Source organism: Sorghum bicolor, chromosome 4, assembly GCF_000003195.3.
Source record: "Sorghum bicolor cultivar BTx623 chromosome 4, Sorghum_bicolor_NCBIv3, whole genome shotgun sequence".
Classification (NCBI taxonomy): Eukaryota; Viridiplantae; Streptophyta; class Magnoliopsida; order Poales; family Poaceae; genus Sorghum; species Sorghum bicolor.
The window spans coordinates 5,654,526-5,674,957 of record NC_012873.2 but is presented as its reverse complement, the minus strand read 5'-3'; the positions used below and the strand labels follow the sequence as shown (position 1 = coordinate 5,674,957).

At 45.3% G+C, this 20,432-nt stretch overlaps 4 protein-coding genes across 5 annotated transcripts; 1 reads left to right on the top strand and 3 right to left on the bottom strand.

Moving 5' to 3' along the window:
- On the top strand, positions 1,713–5,733 carry LOC8077651 (probable glycosyltransferase At5g03795). Its single transcript, XM_002453381.2, has 5 exons — positions 1,713–2,218; positions 2,856–3,142; positions 4,321–4,553; positions 4,687–4,844; positions 5,171–5,733. The coding sequence occupies exons 1-5, from the start codon at positions 1,787–1,789 to the stop codon at positions 5,270–5,272; spliced, it is 1,212 nt and encodes a 403-aa protein (XP_002453426.1). The 5' UTR covers positions 1,713–1,786; the 3' UTR covers positions 5,273–5,733.
- LOC8077650 (kynurenine formamidase) lies at positions 6,242–8,668 on the bottom strand. Its single transcript, XM_002451643.2, has 6 exons — positions 8,140–8,668; positions 7,809–7,853; positions 7,491–7,563; positions 7,295–7,392; positions 6,989–7,059; positions 6,242–6,612 (listed from the first exon to the last, which is right to left on the bottom strand). The coding sequence occupies exons 1-6, from the start codon at positions 8,555–8,557 to the stop codon at positions 6,487–6,489; spliced, it is 831 nt and encodes a 276-aa protein (XP_002451688.1). The 5' UTR covers positions 8,558–8,668; the 3' UTR covers positions 6,242–6,486.
- Positions 9,688–16,186, bottom strand: LOC8077649 (kynurenine formamidase). 2 transcript variants are annotated; one of them, XM_021459067.1, is made up of 6 exons: positions 15,778–16,186; positions 11,296–11,340; positions 10,842–10,914; positions 10,659–10,756; positions 10,341–10,411; positions 9,688–10,121 (listed from the first exon to the last, which is right to left on the bottom strand). In XM_021459067.1, the coding sequence occupies exons 1-6, from the start codon at positions 16,169–16,171 to the stop codon at positions 9,996–9,998; spliced, it is 807 nt and encodes a 268-aa protein (XP_021314742.1). In that variant the 5' UTR covers positions 16,172–16,186; the 3' UTR covers positions 9,688–9,995. The 2 variants fall into 2 exon arrangements, with proteins under 2 accessions (XP_021314742.1, XP_002451687.1); XM_002451642.2 differs by lacking the exon at positions 15,778–16,186 and adding an exon at positions 12,211–12,806.
- Positions 17,908–20,270, bottom strand: LOC8077646 (ent-isokaurene C2-hydroxylase). The gene is made up of 2 exons (XM_002451639.2): positions 18,871–20,270; positions 17,908–18,768 (listed from the first exon to the last, which is right to left on the bottom strand). Exons 1-2 carry the CDS (start codon positions 19,945–19,947, stop codon positions 18,142–18,144), a joined length of 1,704 nt encoding a protein of 567 aa, XP_002451684.2. The 5' UTR covers positions 19,948–20,270; the 3' UTR covers positions 17,908–18,141.

Here is a 20,432-nt window from a genome sequence, read left to right as displayed (position 1 = left end):
AGAGAGAGAGATTATAATGTAGAGTTATAATCGATTTTGTATTGAAAAATACAGAAATTACAAAAAAAAAATCTACCAATATATATAGATTAAGTTCTATTTTTCATGAGAACATATTAAGCTTGTTCTCATGTGCCCTTATAGAGATTGAGGTCAACTGAGAATAAACATCCTTATATATCTTACTATGGAATGCAGTGGAAAGTATATCTCTCGGTGGCTATGCATAGTTACTCCGTAAATCTATGTCCGCATCAAAATCGGTATGGTATGGACAGAAATTGTAGACACATATAGTCTGTTCGTTTGAGTTTATAGATATAGCCACATATCTCTAATAATAATTATATTGTATTATAACTCCAAGTATCTCTTTCCTATTACCTTGATCTTTATCCAATACTCAAATGGATGTATGGATGCCACCGGGGGATGAGGAATGATAATGATGACCCGAGTCTGAATGTGGACAGGTATGAGCGTGTCAAAAACCTTTTGTGTGATTAGTTTAATTGATCCATGTCTCGTAGCTTTCATTGTATGCATATTCATTTTGTTCCAATTATATCAAGTTTGAGGATGATTTTTTTTTCTCATGTCTATGAACTATGAACTCTCAGAATGTTGTTCTTTTTTCGTGACTTCTTGCACTTCTATTCATAAATCATGAAATGGGTTACACCAACCTTTTATTTTCGATAATTTTCTATGAAGTTATAGCGAGGATAACATAGACGCTACATATCCTTTAGTAAAGTATTTTTTTAATATTTTTCATGGTGGAGTTCAAGTGCCCGTTTCAAAATCAAGGAGGTAAGCTAGATGGGCACCAATTCTGCGGGTGACCTGGTTGATCGTTTAGAATGGATGCGAATATAGGAACTAGATCTGGACACATGCCTATATGTCTATGAATCATTTTTAGATCAATTCGTACTAGCGAGCTAATGGAAATTTAGAATGTCGTATATGCGCCATCATCAAGTCCTTGTATAAAGATATATTAGTTTTTGATTGTGATTTTGCCACTGGGAAAAAACCCATAATTTTGTATTTACCAACGAAAATATCGATAGGCCTTCGTTTTTTTTTCTTTAAAATTCTTGTATTCCAAACAACAACGGAAGAATGTAGAGCTAGTTGCACTGACAAAGTATATATATTCTTCCTTTTGAGTAGCGTAAGCCACATAAGAGCACTTAACCCAGAAACAAAGATAAGTTCTATGTTCATTAATTAGTGTCAACTAAGAAAAATAGTGATGTGAATTGAAATTAAAAAGAGAGGAGAAAATAATATCTTAGATAACAAACTATATCTACACGAGAGCAAAGAGGATACAACATAGTAGTTGGATAATAAAGAAAAATATATAACTGGACATAAAAACTAGTACACGTGGTTTTTTCTTATGTACTTCTTTCGTATATTTATTGGAGTTATTTTTAGTGTCGTGCACAGTAATAAAGGAGAGATTAATTCGGTCAGTGAAAGGATCTGCATGTACACTAGCGAAAGGAGCCACATGTGTTTAAAGGTGAAAATAGTGGTCTTAAATGACTCTGACCGGTAAGATGACTTCGATAAATAGATATAGGGAATATAGTATATTAAAAAAACTACCTTAACGCCGCCCTAACCGAGCTACGGATTATTATTACGAAGATGAAAACGAATCAACGACCGACGCGCCTATTTTCACAGAAAACCCCTCAAATTCTCCGCTCCCTTCGATCCACCCCCGCATCACAGGAGTCCTCCACTTCACTCCTGCCCACTTCCGACGATGGCCGGTCGGCTTCCGGGCGCCGCCGCGTCCTCACCGCTCCCCCGCGCGCTCCTCCTCCTCGCCGCGCTCGCGCTCTTCTCCATCTCCTTCCTCTCGCTTCGCTCCCTCCGCCCCGCCGCGGACCCCGCGGTCGCGGCCGCCGCCGACAAGTCCCGTCCCCTCCTCCGGCTCCAGTCCTCCTCGTCGGTGTACCACTCCCCGGAGGCGTTCGCGGCGGGGTACGCGGAGATGGAACGGAGCTTCAAGGTGTACATCTACCCGGACGGCGACCCCAAGACATTCTATCAGACGCCTCGCAAGCTCACGGGGAAGTACGCCAGCGAGGGCTACTTCTTCCAGAACATCCGAGAGAGCCGGTTCCGCACCGATGACCCCGACCAGGCGCACCTCTTCTTCGTCCCCATATCGCCACACAAGATGCGCGGCAAGGTGGCTTCTCTATCTCTCTTGGACTCTAATCCTTCGTTTCATCTCGCTGTAACCCAGTACTGATGATATTAGTCGTTGGCGCATTGGATTAATGTTGAACTGTCCTTAGCGTGCCCCGAACCACTTTGCCATTGGTCGTTCATGTGAACATTTGTTATGGCAAATAGGCAAATATTGCCTCATAGGAGTTAGGTTATTCTGATTTTCTGAATCTTTTGGTTAGCATAATGTTCACTGTAGTTACAATCATGTTCCTTGATTGGTTGCATTGTGATGCTTCCACTGAGGTTTGGACAAATCATGATTAATGGTTTGACAGTGGGAGTAGAGTCTGTGGAATTTTCATTTTAGTTGAGCTTGCACTTGTAATGGGTTATTGTAGTATGTTAATTAATGAGTGCCTATGGCTGCTGATTGATTTGGTAGGTTATCACTTTGATGTAGATCCTTGGTTTCTTAACTTGTTGTTTCACTATAAATCTATAATTGCAAGTCATTTGTTTTTCCATCTGGGATACCTGTGGAGTTTTCATTTTCAAATTTAAGGAACCCTGTATGATTGATATGCTTATTATATACATATTTTATTGTTTCCTTGTAACAGTAGTTATCTACATGTGTTGTTTTGGCATTGCAGGGTACTACATATGAGAATATGACGGTGATAGTTAAGGACTACGTAGAAGGTTTGATAAACAAGTATCCTTACTGGAACAGGACACTAGGAGCAGACCACTTTTTTGTCACCTGCCATGATGTGGGTGTGAGAGCATTTGAAGGACTTCCATTCATGGTGAAAAACTCTATTAGAGTTGTATGTTCGCCAAGCTATAATGTTGACTTTATACCGCATAAGGATATTGCCCTTCCTCAAGTGCTACAGCCATTTGCCCTACCTGAAGGAGGAAATGATATTGAGAACAGGTTAGTGATTGTTCAGTACAAATACTGTGGAGAATTCCTGGTATTTTATCGTAATGAATTTTCAAGATTCTGTTAGTGTTCTTGGGCCTTCATTTACTTTAGTGCTTAAGGCTATAATGCCACAAAAAAAATGGTAAAATAAATATTCAAATGTCAAATGAAAACTCTATATGGAACACACTTACTTACCCAGTTGTCTCCTCATTCACGCCTTGAAGTGTACAACTGTACATGATTTCACACTAGAGTAAATTGGACGTTGATTGCAGCTGTGGACTTGTTTTTGCCACCTTAGGGCCTGTTTGGAACGGAGGAATAAAAAATGTAGGAATAGGAGAAAATACAGGATTAGGAAAGGAATGTGGTGGTAAAACAGAGGAATTGAAAAACACAGGAATTTTACAGTAATGAGTGTTTGGAATGCAGGAATAAGGTAGCATAAGAATATCATTTTATTTGGACTAATGATGTGCCTGTCTTGCTAAACTTGGTAGCTTGAGATTAGCTTTGGTAGGTCATTAACTCAACAATGGAGGTCTGAAGCGTAGATCGTAGATCAAAGTTCTGGAGTTGGTGCATGGCAAGAACACAAGTGACGTGAATAGATAAAAAATGTTTCCTCGGCTCTTGTGTCCTGTTCCTTTTGTCACTGATGCATGGCAATAGTGTTCGAGCTTAGACAGATGCGTATCATTGTCGCAGGAAAATTTCCAATGGCCTAGACTGGATGTTTTGATTCCTTCAAAATGCATGGGTGAAGGAAACTTTCCATAGGAAAGGATATACTCAATCCTGTGTTCCAAACGCATGAACAGTGCATAAAATAGAGGAATCTTGATTCCTGTACTTTTCCTTTACAAATCCTACAATCCAAACAGGCCCTTATTAAAATATAATGCTTGCATGTTGTTTAATGATGGCCTCTCTCCTTTTCTCTCATTAATCAACATCACATTTATGACTAAATATTCATACAACTAGTCACTGTTATATTCCCAAGGCAACAATACCCTGGGCACCATAGTCATTTTCTTCTACCATTCTCTTAGCTTTAAACGTTTCTTGTGTCCCAACCAAAATACATCTCAGAAAAAGAACTGGAGGGGCTACATCATAAACTCTATCTGCTCTTAGCCTGGTACAAATTATATTTTATTATTGTTTTGCAATTCAATCAGGACAATTCTTGGCTTTTGGGCTGGCCATCGAAATTCCAAAATAAGAGTTATCCTAGCACGAGTTTGGGAAAATGACACAGAGCTTGCTATCAGCAACAATCGGATCAGTAGAGCTATTGGAGAGCTAGTTTATCAGAAGCAGTTTTACCGTACCAAGTTCTGTATCTGTCCTGGTGGTTCTCAAGTTAACAGTGCCCGTATATCTGACTCAATACACTATGGTTGTGTTCCTGGTTAGTATTTGTACTTATAAACTTTGATGTACATCTCATTGTTCTTTCTATTCCCTTTTTATGGGAATAGAGTATTTTAGTTCCTTCCTGATTACATTGTTCTGAACTTGTGATACATATTCTTCTACTCTAGTTATTCTGTCAGACTACTATGACCTGCCTTTCAATGATGCCCTTGACTGGAGAAAGTTTGCGGTTATACTTAGGGAGAGAGATGTATATCAACTGAAGAATATCTTGAAATCTATATCACAGGAGGAGTTTGTTTCATTACATAAATCTCTAGTTCAGGTTTGTTTGTTCTGAACACCTGTACTCTTGCTATACTATGTTCCTTGCATTCACTGTTCTACAAAAAAGTAGGGCCAGTTACACTTGGCAGTATTGAAATTTCAAATATTGAATTAGACTATTAGGAAAATGATCTATAATATGACAAAATAACAGTAATATGTCAGTAGCAAATTAGCTACTCTGAAGTTTATTTGTGTAAGAAGTGAATCATTTGCCTTGCCAATTGTTTTTGCTATAGTTCTATGAAATGTCAGTTTGAGATTTCTAGATTCCTAACTAAATTACAGTTTAGTTTCACACTAACAAGTTAAGTTACAATACAGGTGCAGAAACACTTTGTGTGGCATTCACCTCCTGTCTCCTACGATGCATTCCACATGGTTATGTATGAACTGTGGCTGCGTCATAATGTGATAAAGTACTGAAGCCTCTCAGCCTCTGAGTTTTGATTGCTAACCTAAATGACTGATCCATCAGAAAGACACTATCAAGTCTGACAGCCTGCTGGTACTACATTGAAAATGGGCTTTTGGTTCTTTGCTCTCAGAATCTCCAGCTGGGATGGATCATTGAATATAATGTTTGCTAGCATGGTGCAATGGAGAGCATGTCCATGAAGGAGTTGGCCACTGTTCAGCATATATGAGTATATGACAAAACTGTAGTCCTGGTTAATTGATGGATTGGTTGATTCTTTTTAACAATAGTTAGCTTTCCCGTATGGCAATCTTTTCCTATAGATATTTCTTATATTTCGCGGATCTGCTGGATTGACTGCATGTAGGTTTCTCACGCATTTTTTGTGTTCGGTGGCTTCAGGCATGTAAAGTAATGTACAATATTATTGATGAGAAACATAGTTTAATTCCTTCTGACTGAACAGACAGCTGTGGGTTATGACAAAAATATCAAATGATTTTGTGGCCTTGGTTTTTGAAGCCCCCCGCCCCCCCCCCCCCCACACACACACACACACCACCAAAGAAAAAAGTTAGGCTAATTTTGACCTTTTGGTGCGTCAGTGTAATTGATCCAGGAGGGATGGATTTGGGTTGGGTGAATAGTGGCAAAATGGTTTGCCCACAAACTTGCAATACCTGATTTCTTAGGTATACAACACAGTATCCATGTAAAATTTGAAATCACCAGGCACTCTCGAACACAAAATATTATCTTGTATTCCCCCCTTTCCAAATTATAAGCCGTTTTAGCTTTAAGATACATAGTATTTGTTGTATACACTATTAGTAAAGTAAAGTATCTAGAAAGCAGATACATCTACATCGATAAGCAAAATACTTGTGCTTACTGTGACTGTAGATATTGCTACCATACATGCCATGTGTTACTGGTTATCATAACGGAATAGCAGTCCAAATCAAGGATACAGCCAATTACCAGGTGAATCGCTGGAAGACTCGCTTTACCTCTCTTTACTGCAGATATATTTCTTACAAACACAGACTTAGCTGTAATACTCTTTACAATATAATGTATCAATGAACTATGTTGTTCTTGAGCATATCAACATCGCACACATCATTTTCTTTCATAGAGAGGTGGAAAGTACACAAGTACATTAGCCAGCCTTCGGCAGTACCAGCTTTATATGATGTTCAGCAGTACCAGCTACTAGTGATCACTTGATAAGGATGCACCTAATTGGTGAGCCATCACATCCAATAAGTCTGAGAGGTAAGCAGTGCAACATATATACTCCAGTCTTTACATGGTCTAGTTTGAGACCTTCAATTGGTATTATGTCCTGAGAGAACAAAGTAAACAAATCAACCAATTGTTCAAGCTAGTCAATGATACGTGTCATTAACACAGGTCGTTGGTACAGATGAAATATTCCATTATTCAAATTTATACAAGATGTTAGATGACATGTTCAATCCATTATGATTATCACCTACACTATACATGAAGTAAAATGTTCTTTGGGAAGCAAAATGAAGCAAGGACAACCCCCAAAAGATTAGTTGGCATGGAATTCTAGAGCTAATACTTAGCTGAACTTGTCAACTTGCAAATATAATGCATGCTTTTCTATTACATTAATTAATAACCTTGACATGTAACTGCAGTAGAATAGTGCAATGATGCTACACGCAAGGTGGGAGACTGCATTATCTTACTCGTCTATTTAAAAAGACCAAATGGGCTGATATCAAGTGATCAAATGCCGCAACTGATAGATAGTCAATCCCTGCATAGTTTCCATATCAGTAAGTTAAGTACTATATATGTATTGATTCACCAAGTAGCAAAAAGTCAAAGAAGAAACAATTATTCACAATTCCAGGTTCCTAGATAGTCAGCAACTCTGAATCGAGATAACAAAAGAAGTTACGGACAGATGGAAACTAGCACACGAGAGAAACCTAGCTTCATTCAGACAGTACAGTATTATTCAATATGCTGTCAGGGTTATAATTTCTTACCAACTAGCTTGATGTCAGTGTTGTCAACTAACCATTGTGCACCATCCTCTGTGAACCCAACAAAACTCGTGTCAATTTCCTTGGTCCACATTAGCTTCCTGGAAAACATTTGTTTGCACGTTCAGCAGTCTACACAACAGTTTTCTAATGATATTTGAATTTTGCAATGTTATATCCTGATGAAGAAGAGCCAAACCTGTCAGTGTTTAGTGTTCTGAAAAGAACTCGGCGAATTCCTTGCGTGATATTTAGGGACTCCATTGCTTGAGCTACATAGAGTAAGTGGGTATTTGGACACTATACTAGGTTACTATGCATATCCCATTTGCATCCTATAAAAGGAAATTAACACTTGTGTAACTAATGTTAGTCTATCAGTCTGTTCACTGGAACCAAACACTACACAATCTTGCACATGATGATGCATCTGATAGAGAATGATAAATAGCAATTACGTGGTAATTCATCAGATAAGTTGATAGAGGTAGTTCATTGAAAACATTACGCGTGATACCTGTTATATTTGTGTCCCTCGGAACATCAATGAGCAACGCAGGTCCTGTCCAGAAAGAAGAAACAAACTCTGTCAAATCATACACGAGAACGTCGCGGTTTTGAATTCATTCTTACACACACAGTTGTTCAACAGTGAAGTAGATTTTTTTAGATAATACCAGTGAAGTAGAATAGAATGCAGAAGTTTGTTGTGGTTTGTATGGATTGATACTCATACTGTCATACAGAAGTCCTACAGAGTTTATGTAAAATCCCTGCAATCTAAACATGCAGGTTCAGACTAGTGATGTTTCCTCAAATCAACCGGGAAACACGGGCACTCAGCCTACCATTGAGGACGTCGAGGTCGAGCTTGTCGACGCCGAGGCCGGCCACGAAGTGCTCCTGGACCATGTGGCCCGGCGCGTCGACATGGGTGCCGGAGTGCACCACCATGCGCAGCTCCGACACGTTGTTGACGGAGCCGTTGGCCATGGACTCCGTGAGGCGGGTGACCGCGCCGAGCCCGTCCCGCCCGGGGAACGGCAGCTCCGGCCGGTACGCGTGCGTGATGTCCACGATGCGCCCGCCGCCGTACTCCTCCAGCCCCGCCTCCAAGGCAGAGGCCGCGGCGAGACCGTAGGCCGTGGCATCGGCGTACGCCGGGTGGGCGGCGCTGGTGCCGCTCCCGCTCCCCCGCGTGACAGGAACGCGCGGCGCCAGTGTTGAGGCGAGCAGGAGCATCGCCATCAGAGGAGAAGCAGACATGGCCACGAGCTCGCAGTCTAGAAGACAAGAAGATGAGCGCTAAGCCGCTAACTGAGTTACGGCAACTGAGTTACGGCTTTTGAGAGGCCTGGTCCCTGGAGGTTTCCTTCATCAGTATTTAATTTGTAATTGTAAGATATATATATATAATTTGTAATTGTAATTGAGAGAGAGAGAGAGAGAGAACAACAGGAAAGCGATTCTTGATTTGTTTCAGCATCTGCAGCTCAGGTCAGGTGGACTTGTTTAGTTTTCAACAAAAACAAAAAAGTTTTCAAGATTCTCCATCACATCGAATCTTGCGGCACATGTATGAAGCATTAAATATAGACAAAAACAAAAACTAATTACACAGTTTGTCTGTAAATCACGAGACGAATCTTTTGATCCTAGTTAGTCCATGGTTGAACAATATTTACCACAAACAAACGAAAGTGCTACAGTAGCGAAATCCAAAAACATTTCACATCTAAACAAGGTCCTAGAAACGACAGACTACCTGCTTTCGCCATGTGGTGGAGAAAATTGTAGCAAACGGCAGATGTGACAGCAACTAGTATCAACAACCAATTGCCAAAATGCAGTACTATGTATAGTTGGGTTCTGAAGTCTCGGTCTCTTCTTTCAAAACTTTTACTGATTTCTGCATTTGTTTATATCACAACAGGTGCAGGCTATAGCACCAATTTAAAATTCTGTCGATTTCTTAAGTGGGATCAAACCTTTGCTGCAACTTGCGTTTATTTTGAGCCAAATCCTCAAGCTATTCGATTTAATTATTATAAACGAGCCAAGCCCAATAAAATCCAACACATGGCAGATTTGAGGCATCAAGCAGCAACCAATTGCCAAAATAAAGGCATGATACTATTCATCCATGGCTGAGAGTACTATTCGCTCATTTGTTATGAGAAAAAAACACTACTAAATGCACCGACGGAGTCACTGCCCGGCGACCCTAGGCGGCTGGCCAGGCTCGCCCATACAGTACGAAGGGAAATTTTCTTTGTATTATAAAAAAATATTATATATTTCTAGATAAATATTTATGTACAATAAAAATCGTCCAGGCTCCTAAATCTTCCTGGCTCCGCCACTGACTAAATGGCTGACAAGATTTGTCAGTTAAGTTGAAACGAATTGTGGAACTTATTTGATTTCTGCATTTGTCATTTGTGAAGCACGAGGACTTTAGCCTCTCAGGCCTCTAGTTTACAGGCAACTGTAGGTTTGTCTTACATTACCGGATTATTACCCAAAAGTATTTCTTGATGGAAGTATTGCTGCTTCTTTATTGTCCATACAAGCATATCTACATGGGCATACACAAACATTTTCGTTCATATAGACGAGGACTGCGAACCAATACGTAGGCCACGATGAAGCATCAGCTCAGCTGGCATGATACAGTTTCACCTCCAGCGAGAACAGGGAATGATCACTTGATGAGGATGCATCTGGTCGGTGCACCCTCAGCTCCAACCAGCCTGAGAGGTAAACAATGCAGCATGTATATTCCCGCCTCAATGTCGTCTAGTTTCAGGGCCTCAACAGGGATTATATCCTGGTATAATAAAGGGAAAAATAATCAATGGTTTAGATGCTATGCGATAAGCAAACATGTTTTTTTAGTTATATGTAGTCACTAGTAGGACTATTGACATGGGAATCTTCTGCGGTAGAATAAGGGAATAACAGAATGAGATTACAGGTATGCTAAATGCAGCCAAAGTTATCTGGGTTTGCCTGAAATGTTCTGGCCAGCAAACTATATGTATCTTACCGGGGTTTTGAAGAAGACCACATGGGCAGAGATCAAGTAATCAAATGCTGCAACTGATAGACCGTCAACTCCTGCATAATTGACAGTAGCAGTATTTTGTAAGTTTCAATTGACCCACCAAGAAATATCTCAGAACACACTGAAAGTTTGTCCCCAATTATGGATTCCTGGCAAGTGTGTGTCAGGTTCATGAAAACGAAATGTTATGAATAGATGGCAACCAACATGTAAGGAAAACAAAGCAGTGTCAGGGATAAAAGAGAGGAAGAAAAACCAGGTTTCCCTCATCTGTATGCAGTCAGGAACATAATTTCTTACCAATTAGCTTTATGTCAGTGTTGTCAACTAACCACTGTGCGCCATCCTCTGTAAATCCAACATAGCTCATGTCACCTCCCTTCCTCCACATCAACTTCCTAAAAGACATTTGCTTACACGTTCAGTGCAGTCCATAAAAATGGTTGTCTAGTGCTATTTGAATTGTGTAAACTCAAGCCACACCTGTCAGTGTTCAGTGTCCTGAATAAAACTCGGCGAACTCCTCTCGGGATTTTTAGGAATTCCATTGCTTTAGCTGCATAGAGTTGTTGGGGTTCAATATAGCTATATACTGCTAGTAGTAAATCCTAGGCGGCAAACATAGGTCTATTCTCTGGAGCCACACTAGCACACAACTAAACAAGCCTTGATAGACAAACTGGCACCATCTGTTTTAGCACCACAGAAGTGAATACATGCTCATCTCAAACCATGTTATATGAATCTTTCCCAGATGATAGTACTTATGTACAAAAAAGTGCATGCACATTAAATGATGGTACGGATCAAAATCCGCCTAAAAGCAACAGTTGGGAACAACGCGGCTCAACAGATAATTTGGTATCTAGCTCACTGAAAGAAAAATTAAAGTTGCATTCAAAAAGAAAAAAATAAAAGAAAAATGGAAGTGTTCTACCTGTTATATTTGTGTCCCTCGGAACATCAACTAGCAATGCAGGTCCTGTCCAGAGAAGATGTCAATCATGGTCAGTCAAAGCATTTACGACATGAATATTGGACCATATATATAATCAAGTGTAACAAGCAAAATTCAGAACTGATAGCCTTTCTCGCATCCCTTCTGATTCTAAATGTGAAAACATCATCTACAAGAAACCAACCCCGGTTATGTGCTGAAGCCTGAAGACATGGTAACAATAACGAGCTCGCTGTCGGAGCTTGCGAACAGGAAACCAAGCAGCTGCACTCTGCTGCTTGTGATATACTGTATAGAACTTATCCTTTCATTTCAGACACGGAACGATTTGGATTTTGTTCATGCCTTAATTATTGGGTTAAAGGACGGACACTGACGTCTGACGAGTCTTTGAGTTTAGAGATCATTTTTTTGCTAGAAATAGCAAAGGGGTGAAGGTGATAGAAATAAAGAAATTTGATGAGACCCCAGTTGGGCTCCAATTTGAGCACCAAAATGTTGATGCCGACTACCGAAGCCACCCTACGCATGCTAGTGTCGCTTTCGACAAGTTCAAGAAAGTTAACACTCTACTCTATGCGGCACCTAGTTCTTGCGCAGACGGCAGATGGTAACTGGTCGTAGAGAAAACATGTGGCACCTTTACTGTGTATCGTAGCCAAAAAATTGTTGGAGGTCTTGGCTGCGAGATGTGCAAGTGTGGCTGCCCAGTGGGCCCGGCTTGTCAGTGACAATAAGGAGGGTTTCAGAATTTATCCTGCCCGGCGGCTAGAAATTAGTGGTGGGGGAATCACGAATTCCTCATCTCGTCCTCCCCACCATGTTCATCTGAACTGACGCCGGCCCAATCGCCCAAAGAGCAGGGATTTCTTAGATGATGACGTAGTAGCTCACCGTTGAGGACTTCGAGGTCGAGCGTGTCGACGTCGAGGCCGGCGGCGAAGTGGGCCTGGTTGATGTGTCCCGGCGCGTCGACGTGGGTGCCCATGTGGCACTCCATCCGCAGCTCCGAGAGGTTGTACTCGGACCCGTCCGCCATGGACTCCTTGAGGCGCACCACGGGCCCCGTGACCGCCCCCGTCGCGAACGCCGGCAGGTCCGGCACGTACGCGTGCGTGATGTCGATGATGCGCCCGCCGGGCCCGCGCTCCTCCAGCCGCCGCAGCTCCGCGCCCACCCCCGCGTCCACCGTGCACGTGCCCTCGTCGGAGTAGCCCGGGTGCGCGTCGCCGGCTGTGACCGCCGCCGACGCGGAGAGCGGCGCGGCGGCCGCGAGGAGAAGCGCGAGCAGCAGGGCGGCGCCCATGACGGTGTGGTGTGGTGTGTGTGGGGAGCGGAGCGCAGCTGAGCTGAGTTCTCTCGGGCTGCTGGACCGACGGAATCTGGACTGGGAGCTGCTGCTGGCTCGCGCCGGAGACGGAGAGTGACGGTTGGCAGACTATTCCACCGCGCGCGGGATTTATGGACGCTCGTCCGCCGCCACGTCGCCGTCGCCGTCGCAATCGCAAACCGCCAACCGGCACGGTAGCCGCGGCCTGCGGGAGATCCGAACTTGGGGCTGCTGCGGGCGGCTACTGAAAGCTGCGACCGTGGCCCGAGCGTGACCGTGGAGCGCCAGATTTTAATCAGACGGTGGATATGGCCGAGACACCAATTAAAAAAATGCGCACTATGCCGTGCACCACGTTGTGGCATATTGTATGGCTTGTTTAGTTGCTGAGGTAGCACAGCTTCATGTATATTAAATGTTTTGTTTGTATTTGGTAATTATTATTCAATTATAAATTAATTAGATTTAAAAGATTTATCTCGTAAATTATAAATAAACTGTACAATTAATTTTGTTATATATATTTAATGCTTCACGTATGTGCCGTAAGATTTGATGGGACGGAGAATCTTAAAAAGTTTTCGGATTTTGGCTCCAACTAAATAAGGCCTATATATGGTTTTCAGGTAGGGCAGTTTCTTTTCGCTCGGCTTTGAAAAAACATCTTCGCAGTACTCGATCGAGCAAGCTCTATTGTTCGCTTGAGCTTATCAACTGAATCAACCAGTCATTCATCAGTGTTTTTTTCTCATAACAAATCAGCTAACAGTACTTTCTGCTACGGCTTATCAGCCAAACAAAAACCACTGAACAACAAATCAGCGAACAATACTTTTAATCATTTCTTATCAGCCAAGTGATATTTGTCTCGTAATGAAAGGGGCGTGCAGTTTACGTAGTACGTGAAACCAAAAGTCAGGCCGTCTCACTCATCCACTGCCCACTGGAGTAGTTGGGTTTCATGTCAGCATGTGCGCAATCAAAGGATCAAAGTTTCATGATCCCAAATCGAAAGCGACCGCGACAAGCTACGACGAGGTTCGCACGACTGGTCACGAGATATACGTACACAATACACGGCAGTAAACAAACGGTGTGGGCAAAGATAGTTTGGAAACGATCAAACAAGAGTAGTTTTTTTGTGGCGTGGGGTGCGGCGCAGGGACGGCAGCGCCATGCCGCCACCTCAGATCAACTCCTAGGCCTTGTTTAGTTGTAAATATTTTTATAAAATAGACACTATCTTAATTTCGTTTGTATTTGACAAATATTATTTAATTATAAACTAACTAGACTTAAAAAATTTGTCTCATAAATTACAGACAAACTGTGCAATTAATTATTTTATAATCTATATTTAATACTCCATACATGTGCCAAAAGATTCGATTTGATAGAAAATCTAAAAAATTTTGTAAAATTTGTGAGGAACTAACCCCTAGTTGCCATCCCAGCCGGCCAGCGGGGTAGTATGAGTTGTCACTAATGACAAGAATCACAAGATGTGTATGGTGGTCAAAGTAGAGTTTATTAGGGAAGTCGACGAAGAGTTTATCTAGGGTGGCGGGACGTACGCCACTAGCACTTTGAAAAGGTACTCTTGTTTGATTGATTCAAAGCTTTCTTTACCCATTGTATGTATATGTTTACCTCTATGTATAATTATCAACGTTTTATTGTTATAGGTAAAAGCTAAATCGAGAAGCCTCTCGAGTTAAGATTAAATTCAAGAGCCCCTCCTGATTTGGCAAGGAAACACTAAAAAAACTGAAATAAACTGATCAAAGGGAATGAAAAAAGTAAAAAATGGGACCGGAATCCACAGTGGTGATGCTCCGATGATCCTACAACATCAGCAACCTTTGATTTAGATTAGGACGAATATGTTTTGTTAAGGGTTAGGAAGGGCATATGTGCCCATAGGGTTGGGTGCCATGTGGTGGTGATGCATGGGCGGAATGGGTGGTGGTGGTGGATAGCGATTGGAGAGAGAACAACAAAAGTAAGAAATGTGTCCAGAACCCATAGTGGTGACGCTTCGACGATCTTGCAACCATCGGCAACTGGCCTCTAGCTAGGACTAGGGCTAAGATGTTGGGGTTAAGGTTTCAAGGTTAGGGCTGGGGTTCGGGAGGACAGATGTGTCTATCGGATTTAAAGTAGGTGGCCTACGATGATGGTGCGTGGATGGAATAGCGGATGATGACAAGACCACTACTGGGGGAATGGTTGCGGAGTATTGTTTGGTAGAAGTGTCAAATTCATAGCCATCAAGGATGGCGGCGATGTAGGGTGGTTGATCCACTAGTGACGGACCACCAAAACAATAGAGGCGGAGGCGGAGGCGGGAAAGTGTGATTTGGGGAAGGGGAGAAATCTTCTTTGACAATGCGTCCATATACTAGCTAGCTGGGGTCGACAGATGAGGTAAGGTGGGAGGGAGGGTTTGGACTCCATGGTGTCTGTGGTGATCATCTGACGATGTCTTGCTTTAGTATTTTCTTTTACCCATTTTTCCGGTCTTTGGATGACGACTTACTTTAGTTCTTTTTCCTTACCGATTTTTCCAGTCTTGCCATATTGCGTTTTGTTCACAACAGACTAAACTTTTATGACTAGAGGTACGTAGATTCTCCAAGGAAAGAACAAACTATGGCCTTATTTAGTTCGTGAAAAATTTTAGGCGGTTTTATTTGATAATTATTATTTAATTATAGACTAATTAGGCTTAAAATATTCGTCTTATAAATTATAGGTAAACTGTACAATTAGTTATTTTTCTATCTATATTTAATGCGTTATGCATGTACCGCAAAATTCAATATGACGGGAAATCTTAAAACATTTTGGGAACTAAACAAACAAGGCCTATGTCTACTCAACGATGGAGATAGACCGGGACGGGATCGAGGCACCGCGACAAGCACAAGGTCAGTCTTAGCCCAGTCGTGATCCCGAAGGCTTCGGGCATGTCCAGCTCAGCCAGACAGCCGCCATCCCGCCCACGCCCGGCAACTCCCTGCCAGTCGAAGTGGAACAGCAGCAGCGCCGCGAGAGCCAGCTCGATGTGCGCCAGCCCAAACGCCATTCCAGGTCCCCTTTTTTTTTTTATTTGAGATGACGTAGCTCACCGTTGAGGACGTCGAGGTCGAGCGCGTCGACGTCGATGCCGGCGGCGAAGTGACCCTGGTTCATGTGTCCCGGCGCGTCGACGTGGGTGCCCGTGTGGCAGTCCATCCTCAGCTCCGAGAGGTTGTACTCGGACCCGTCCGCCATGGACTCCTTGAGGCGCACCACGGGCCCCGTGACCGCCCCCGTCGCGAACGCCGGCAGGTCCGGCACGTACGCGTGCGTGATGTCGATGATGCGCCCGGGCCCGCGCTCCTCCACCACCCGCAGCTCCGCGCCCACCGTGCAGGTGGTGCCGCCCTCGTCGTCGGAGTAGTAGCCCGGGTGCGCGTCGCCGCCGGCCAGGGCGAGGGCCACGGCCGCGGCGAGGAGAACGAGGAGCAGGGCGGCGCCCATGGTGGTGGGGAGCTGAGCGGAGCTCTTGCCTCTTGGGCTGCTGGACCGAAGAGTGACGGTTGGCAGACTAGCTATTCCACCGCGCGCGGGATTTATGGACCCTCGTCCGCCGCCCGTCGCCGTGCACGGGATCGAGCGGCCCTGCGGCTACGGAATGCTACGGTAGCGCGAGCGCGACCATGGAGCGCCAGATTTTAATCGGACGGCCGGCCGATGGTGTAATCTATAACTTGGTGTGGGTGGGACATTTGGCCGAGACACGTACGATTAACAAAATGCGCACCGTGCACCACGTTGTGGCATATTGTATATGGTTTTTCAGGTTGGGCGGTTTCTTTCGCTCGGCTTTGGAAGAAACATGTTCGATGGCGAAGGCACGCTCGATAAGTATTTAGTGGTATTTTTCTCTTACAACAAATCAGCTTATCAGCCAAATAAATAAAATTTGCCAATGGATCACGAAGGGCGTGCAACTGTCTACTGTACGTGTCTAGGGAAGTGGGACGAGGCGTGTAGTTTACAGCACGTGAGACCAAGTCAAGCCACAGCCATCTGATCCACTGGAGTAGTTGGGTTTCATGTCAAGCATGCGCAAACACAGTACTGTACGGGAGTATCATGATCCCGTCGACAGTGATGACAAGCTACGAGGTGTGCACCACTAGTCACGAGGCACACAGTAAACAAACGGTTGTTACCGCCATTGCACAGTGTTCTGCTGAGGGCAGGGCCAACGCAAGCTAACAGGGTTATTAGCCTCAACCAAAGTTCGCCCTCAATGTTGCTTTTGCAAGCTGTTCTGACTCTCTGCGGAACTACTAATTGACATGACATGGATTCTTAGTGATTATATGGAATTGGAGTAGCACGCAACCTAGACGCATTGGGGAAGCCCTGAGTGGCTTCAGCCACAACTGCAGAATGGAGAAGTTTTGGAAGCGATCACACAAAGGAAAACATAATCAATCTAGAAACATTATATGAAAATGACAAATTTTAGGCGTAAGTATATTAGAGGATAAATTCTCAGGAATTTTGTCTTCTAGTACATTTGCACCTAAAATTTATCATTTTTGTGTGGATTTTTACACAATAAGTCTATATCCCAACTTTTGCTACAATGTATATCTATGGATAAACTATGGATGTGTATTGTTTCATACTTTTTGAAAACCTCTAAATATGGTTTTTGGAAGAATTTTCACGATTGCACCAAAAAGAGTGGTTTGCACCCCAATATTTTCCCGTTCCTCCTGCAACAACGATTTATCAAAGTTCAACCCACCATAACATCAACATCTTTTGTTTTCTGCTTTCTTTGTTCTAGAACGGTAATCATATTTCTATAGCAAATTATTGTATGGTGACTCAAATCTTACTTATAATAGAATTTAATAGAGATGTGCTATTAGGACCGTTCTAGATTCCTACTAGGAGTAGGACTCCTACTTGCATATATAAGGGCTTTGAAGGGGGCTATATAAACAAAGGTCATCCAAAGCTTCTAAAATGTAAGGATTAGGCTAGGAAATTCTACTACATTAGATTCTTGTATAGGACAAGAGAGCGATAATCACTTGTATTCTTTTAGAGTTGTGTTAATAGAATTTATGGTCGGCTTTTACTAAAATTCTAATATCTTGTTGTGGCTGCTTGAACATTGTCATTTAGAGTTTTCTACACGATTCGACTATGTCATTCTTAATACGGTGCAAACTTATATCATACTCGCAATATCCTTTCAAAGATCCGAGGATTGCTGCATATAACTTTGGGTATCAAATTCTAACCAGAAGAATCAAATTCTACAAAATTTGATCCACATTTATTCTAATTCTGCATCCCGTGAAGACGTCGGCAGGCTCATCCCGGACATTATTATGGATAGGAAGTCATTTACCAAACTGTTGGAGATATAGTCTTAGCATCCGCAGATACGTGTCACGGTGAACGGTGATTAAGTATATATGTTACTTGGTGGGCAGTGGGACACGAGGGATTGGCACCACCAAAAGGTCGGAACGCCGTGGCACAGCGATCCCAAATGCCTCGGTCATGTCCAGCTCCTCGGCCGCAAGCCCACCCGGCAAGCTCCAGTCGAAGTGGAACAGCAACGCCGCGAGCGCGAGCTCGATGTGAGCCAGCCCGAACGTCATGCCGGGGCAGATCCGCCGCCCGGCACCGAACGGTATGAACTCGAAGTCGGCGCCCCTGAAGTCCCTGCTGCCGCTCTGCTCGAACCTCTCCGGCAAGAACTCGTCCGGTTCGTCCCAGTGCGCCGGGTCCCTGCCGATCGCCCACGCGTTCACGATCACCGTCGTGCCCGCCGGCACGTCGAACCCGAGCACCTGGCACGCGCTCTGGCACTGCCGTGGCACCAGCATCGTCGCCGGCGGGTGCAGCCGCAGCGACTCCTTGATGACGAGCCTCAGGTAGCGCAGGCCGGCTAGGCTGTCCTCGGTCACCGTGTCGTGGCCGGCGAACGCTTGCCGGACCTCGTGCTGCGCCTTCGCCATCACCCTCGGGTTCCGCAGGAGCTCCGCCATCGCCCAGCCCAGCGTCGTCGTCGACGTCTCCGTGCTCGCGCCAAATATGTCCTGTATGTGAAAGCAGCGGAATTTTTCTTGAGGTCTCTCAAATGGCATCGTGATTCATGGCGGCAGTGTTTGAGTCTTTAAGTGGCGTGGATCATCTGTCACCAGCATGACGGTTTTGATGTTCTCGGTTGTGAGCGGGAACTGGGAGTCGACTTCCTTCTGAAGTCTGAGGAGCACGTCGACGAAGTCCTCGTCCTCGTCCTCGTCGTCGGCACCGCCGTCGGCAGCGGCGGCGGCTGCCCTGTCCCGGTGCTCGTCGATGATGCCATCCATGATCCGTCGCATGCTGCGGCGGTAGGCCTGGATCCGGGCAGGAGCGCGGCTGAGGAGCATGGCGAGGCGCGAGGACGGGAAGAGGTCCGGCAGGCTCATCCCGGGCATGATGCCGAAGAGGCCCTTGAGCATCCGGAGGTACGCGTCGCGGTCCTTGAGGCGTCGGCTGCCGATGATGGCGCGCACCGTGGAGTCGGCGATGTAGGTCGATATCTTCTCCGTCAGGTTGACGACGGTCGTCCCCGTCCCCGACGAGGCGGCGGCGGCGGCGGCGGCGACGGAGGCGAGCAGGCGGCGGAGCTCGTCCTCGCGCACGGGGCGGAAGGACTGGACGCGGCGGGCGGTGAGGAGCTCCTGGGTGCACACCCTGCGGAGGCTGCGCCAGTCGTCGCCGTAGGGCGCGAAGATGATGCCGTCGGCGCCCTGGAACCAGAGCCGCGACATGGGGCCGATGGGCCGCGACGCGAACGCCGCGTCGTGGGTCCGCATCACCTCCCGCGCCGCGGCGGCGGACGACGCCACCACGACGGGCACCTCGCCGAACCGGAGCAGCATGAGCGGGCCGTGGCGACGCGCAAGGTCCCGCATCACGCGGTGCGGGAGGCGGCGGCCGCCCGGGCCCCATGGCCGGGCTAGGTGGTGCAGGTGCCCGATCACCGGCAGCGCCCACGGCCCCGGTGGGAGCCGCGGCTTGCTCCCTCGTGGCGGCGTCCTGCGGCGTCTGGTGGTGGTGGTGGCGGCCAAGAGGAAGTAGAGGGGGATGGCGAGGAGAGGTGCGAGGAGAAGCAGCAGCAGCGTGAGGTCGGCGGCGGCCATGGTGGTGCTCCTGCTGGAGGTCGGAGCTAGCGCGAACGGATCAGTTCTTGAACCACGCCGTGTGATTTCGTGTGATGTACGGAGTAGCATGTGATGGTTCAGTGATTCGTGAGGATTGTTTCACGGTTGTCCGGATCACACCATTTCCGTGCATTGGCAGTGGCACCTTGAATCTCGCCTTCAGAGTACCATTGCACTGGTGCGTTACGCTGCCAAACTTTTCAACCTGACCGTGGAAACGATGGAATCGCTGAGGGCTAGCTGTTGGGGCGTGAGGCCCCATGGAGCATCGGCACGACGACATCGCACTCGCTGGAGACGTAAACGTCGGTGCCGCGTAATCGGCTCAGCCAGAGACTCAGGGCAGTTGCAGGCTTGCAGCTCACGTACTTAATTAACTATGGTACTACGACGGGTTTGTCTTTCAGAATCGTTGGTTAGCACGGTTGTGCCTACATAACCACACATTTCTCGTGCATTCGTGGTCGTCCGTCCATCTCCCGTCAGTCCCTCAGAGCACCAGTTACATCGCGGGGTTGCAACACTTTGCTACCCCAACCGGTACTGTCGTACTG

Bases quoted from the DNA above. Each gene is read 5' to 3' on its own strand.
- LOC8077651 (XM_002453381.2), top strand. From the start codon at position 1,787: ATGGCCGGTCGGCTTCCGGGCGCCGCCGCGTCCTCACCGCTCCCCCGC. The intron at 2,219-2,855 runs GTGGCTTCTCTA...TTGGCATTGCAG, and splicing joins CACACAAGATGCGCGGCAAG to GGTACTACATATGAGAATAT. The intron at 3,143-4,320 runs GTTAGTGATTGT...CAATTCAATCAG, and splicing joins GGAAATGATATTGAGAACAG to GACAATTCTTGGCTTTTGGG.
- LOC8077650 (XM_002451643.2), bottom strand. From the start codon at position 8,557: ATGTCTGCTTCTCCTCTGATGGCGATGCTCCTGCTCGCCTCAACACTG. The intron at 7,854-8,139 runs GTAGGCTGAGTG...CTTTCTGGACAG, and splicing joins CGACCTCGACGTCCTCAATG to GACCTGCGTTGCTCATTGAT. The intron at 7,393-7,490 runs GTTTGGCTCTTC...AATGTTTTCCAG, and splicing joins AGAACACTAAACACTGACAG to GAAGCTAATGTGGACCAAGG.
- LOC8077649 (XM_002451642.2), bottom strand. From the start codon at position 12,622: ATGGGCGCCGCCCTGCTGCTCGCGCTTCTCCTCGCGGCCGCCGCGCCG. The intron at 11,341-12,210 runs GTGAGCTACTAC...TTCTCTGGACAG, and splicing joins CGACCTCGAAGTCCTCAACG to GACCTGCATTGCTAGTTGAT. The intron at 10,915-11,295 runs GTAGAACACTTC...AACTCTATGCAG, and splicing joins GAGGGACACAAATATAACAG to CTAAAGCAATGGAATTCCTA.
- LOC8077646 (XM_002451639.2), bottom strand. From the start codon at position 19,947: ATGCTACTCCGTACATCACACGAAATCACACGGCGTGGTTCAAGAACT. The intron at 18,769-18,870 runs GTGACAGATGAT...TTTCACATACAG, and splicing joins ACATCAAAACCGTCATGCTG to GACATATTTGGCGCGAGCAC.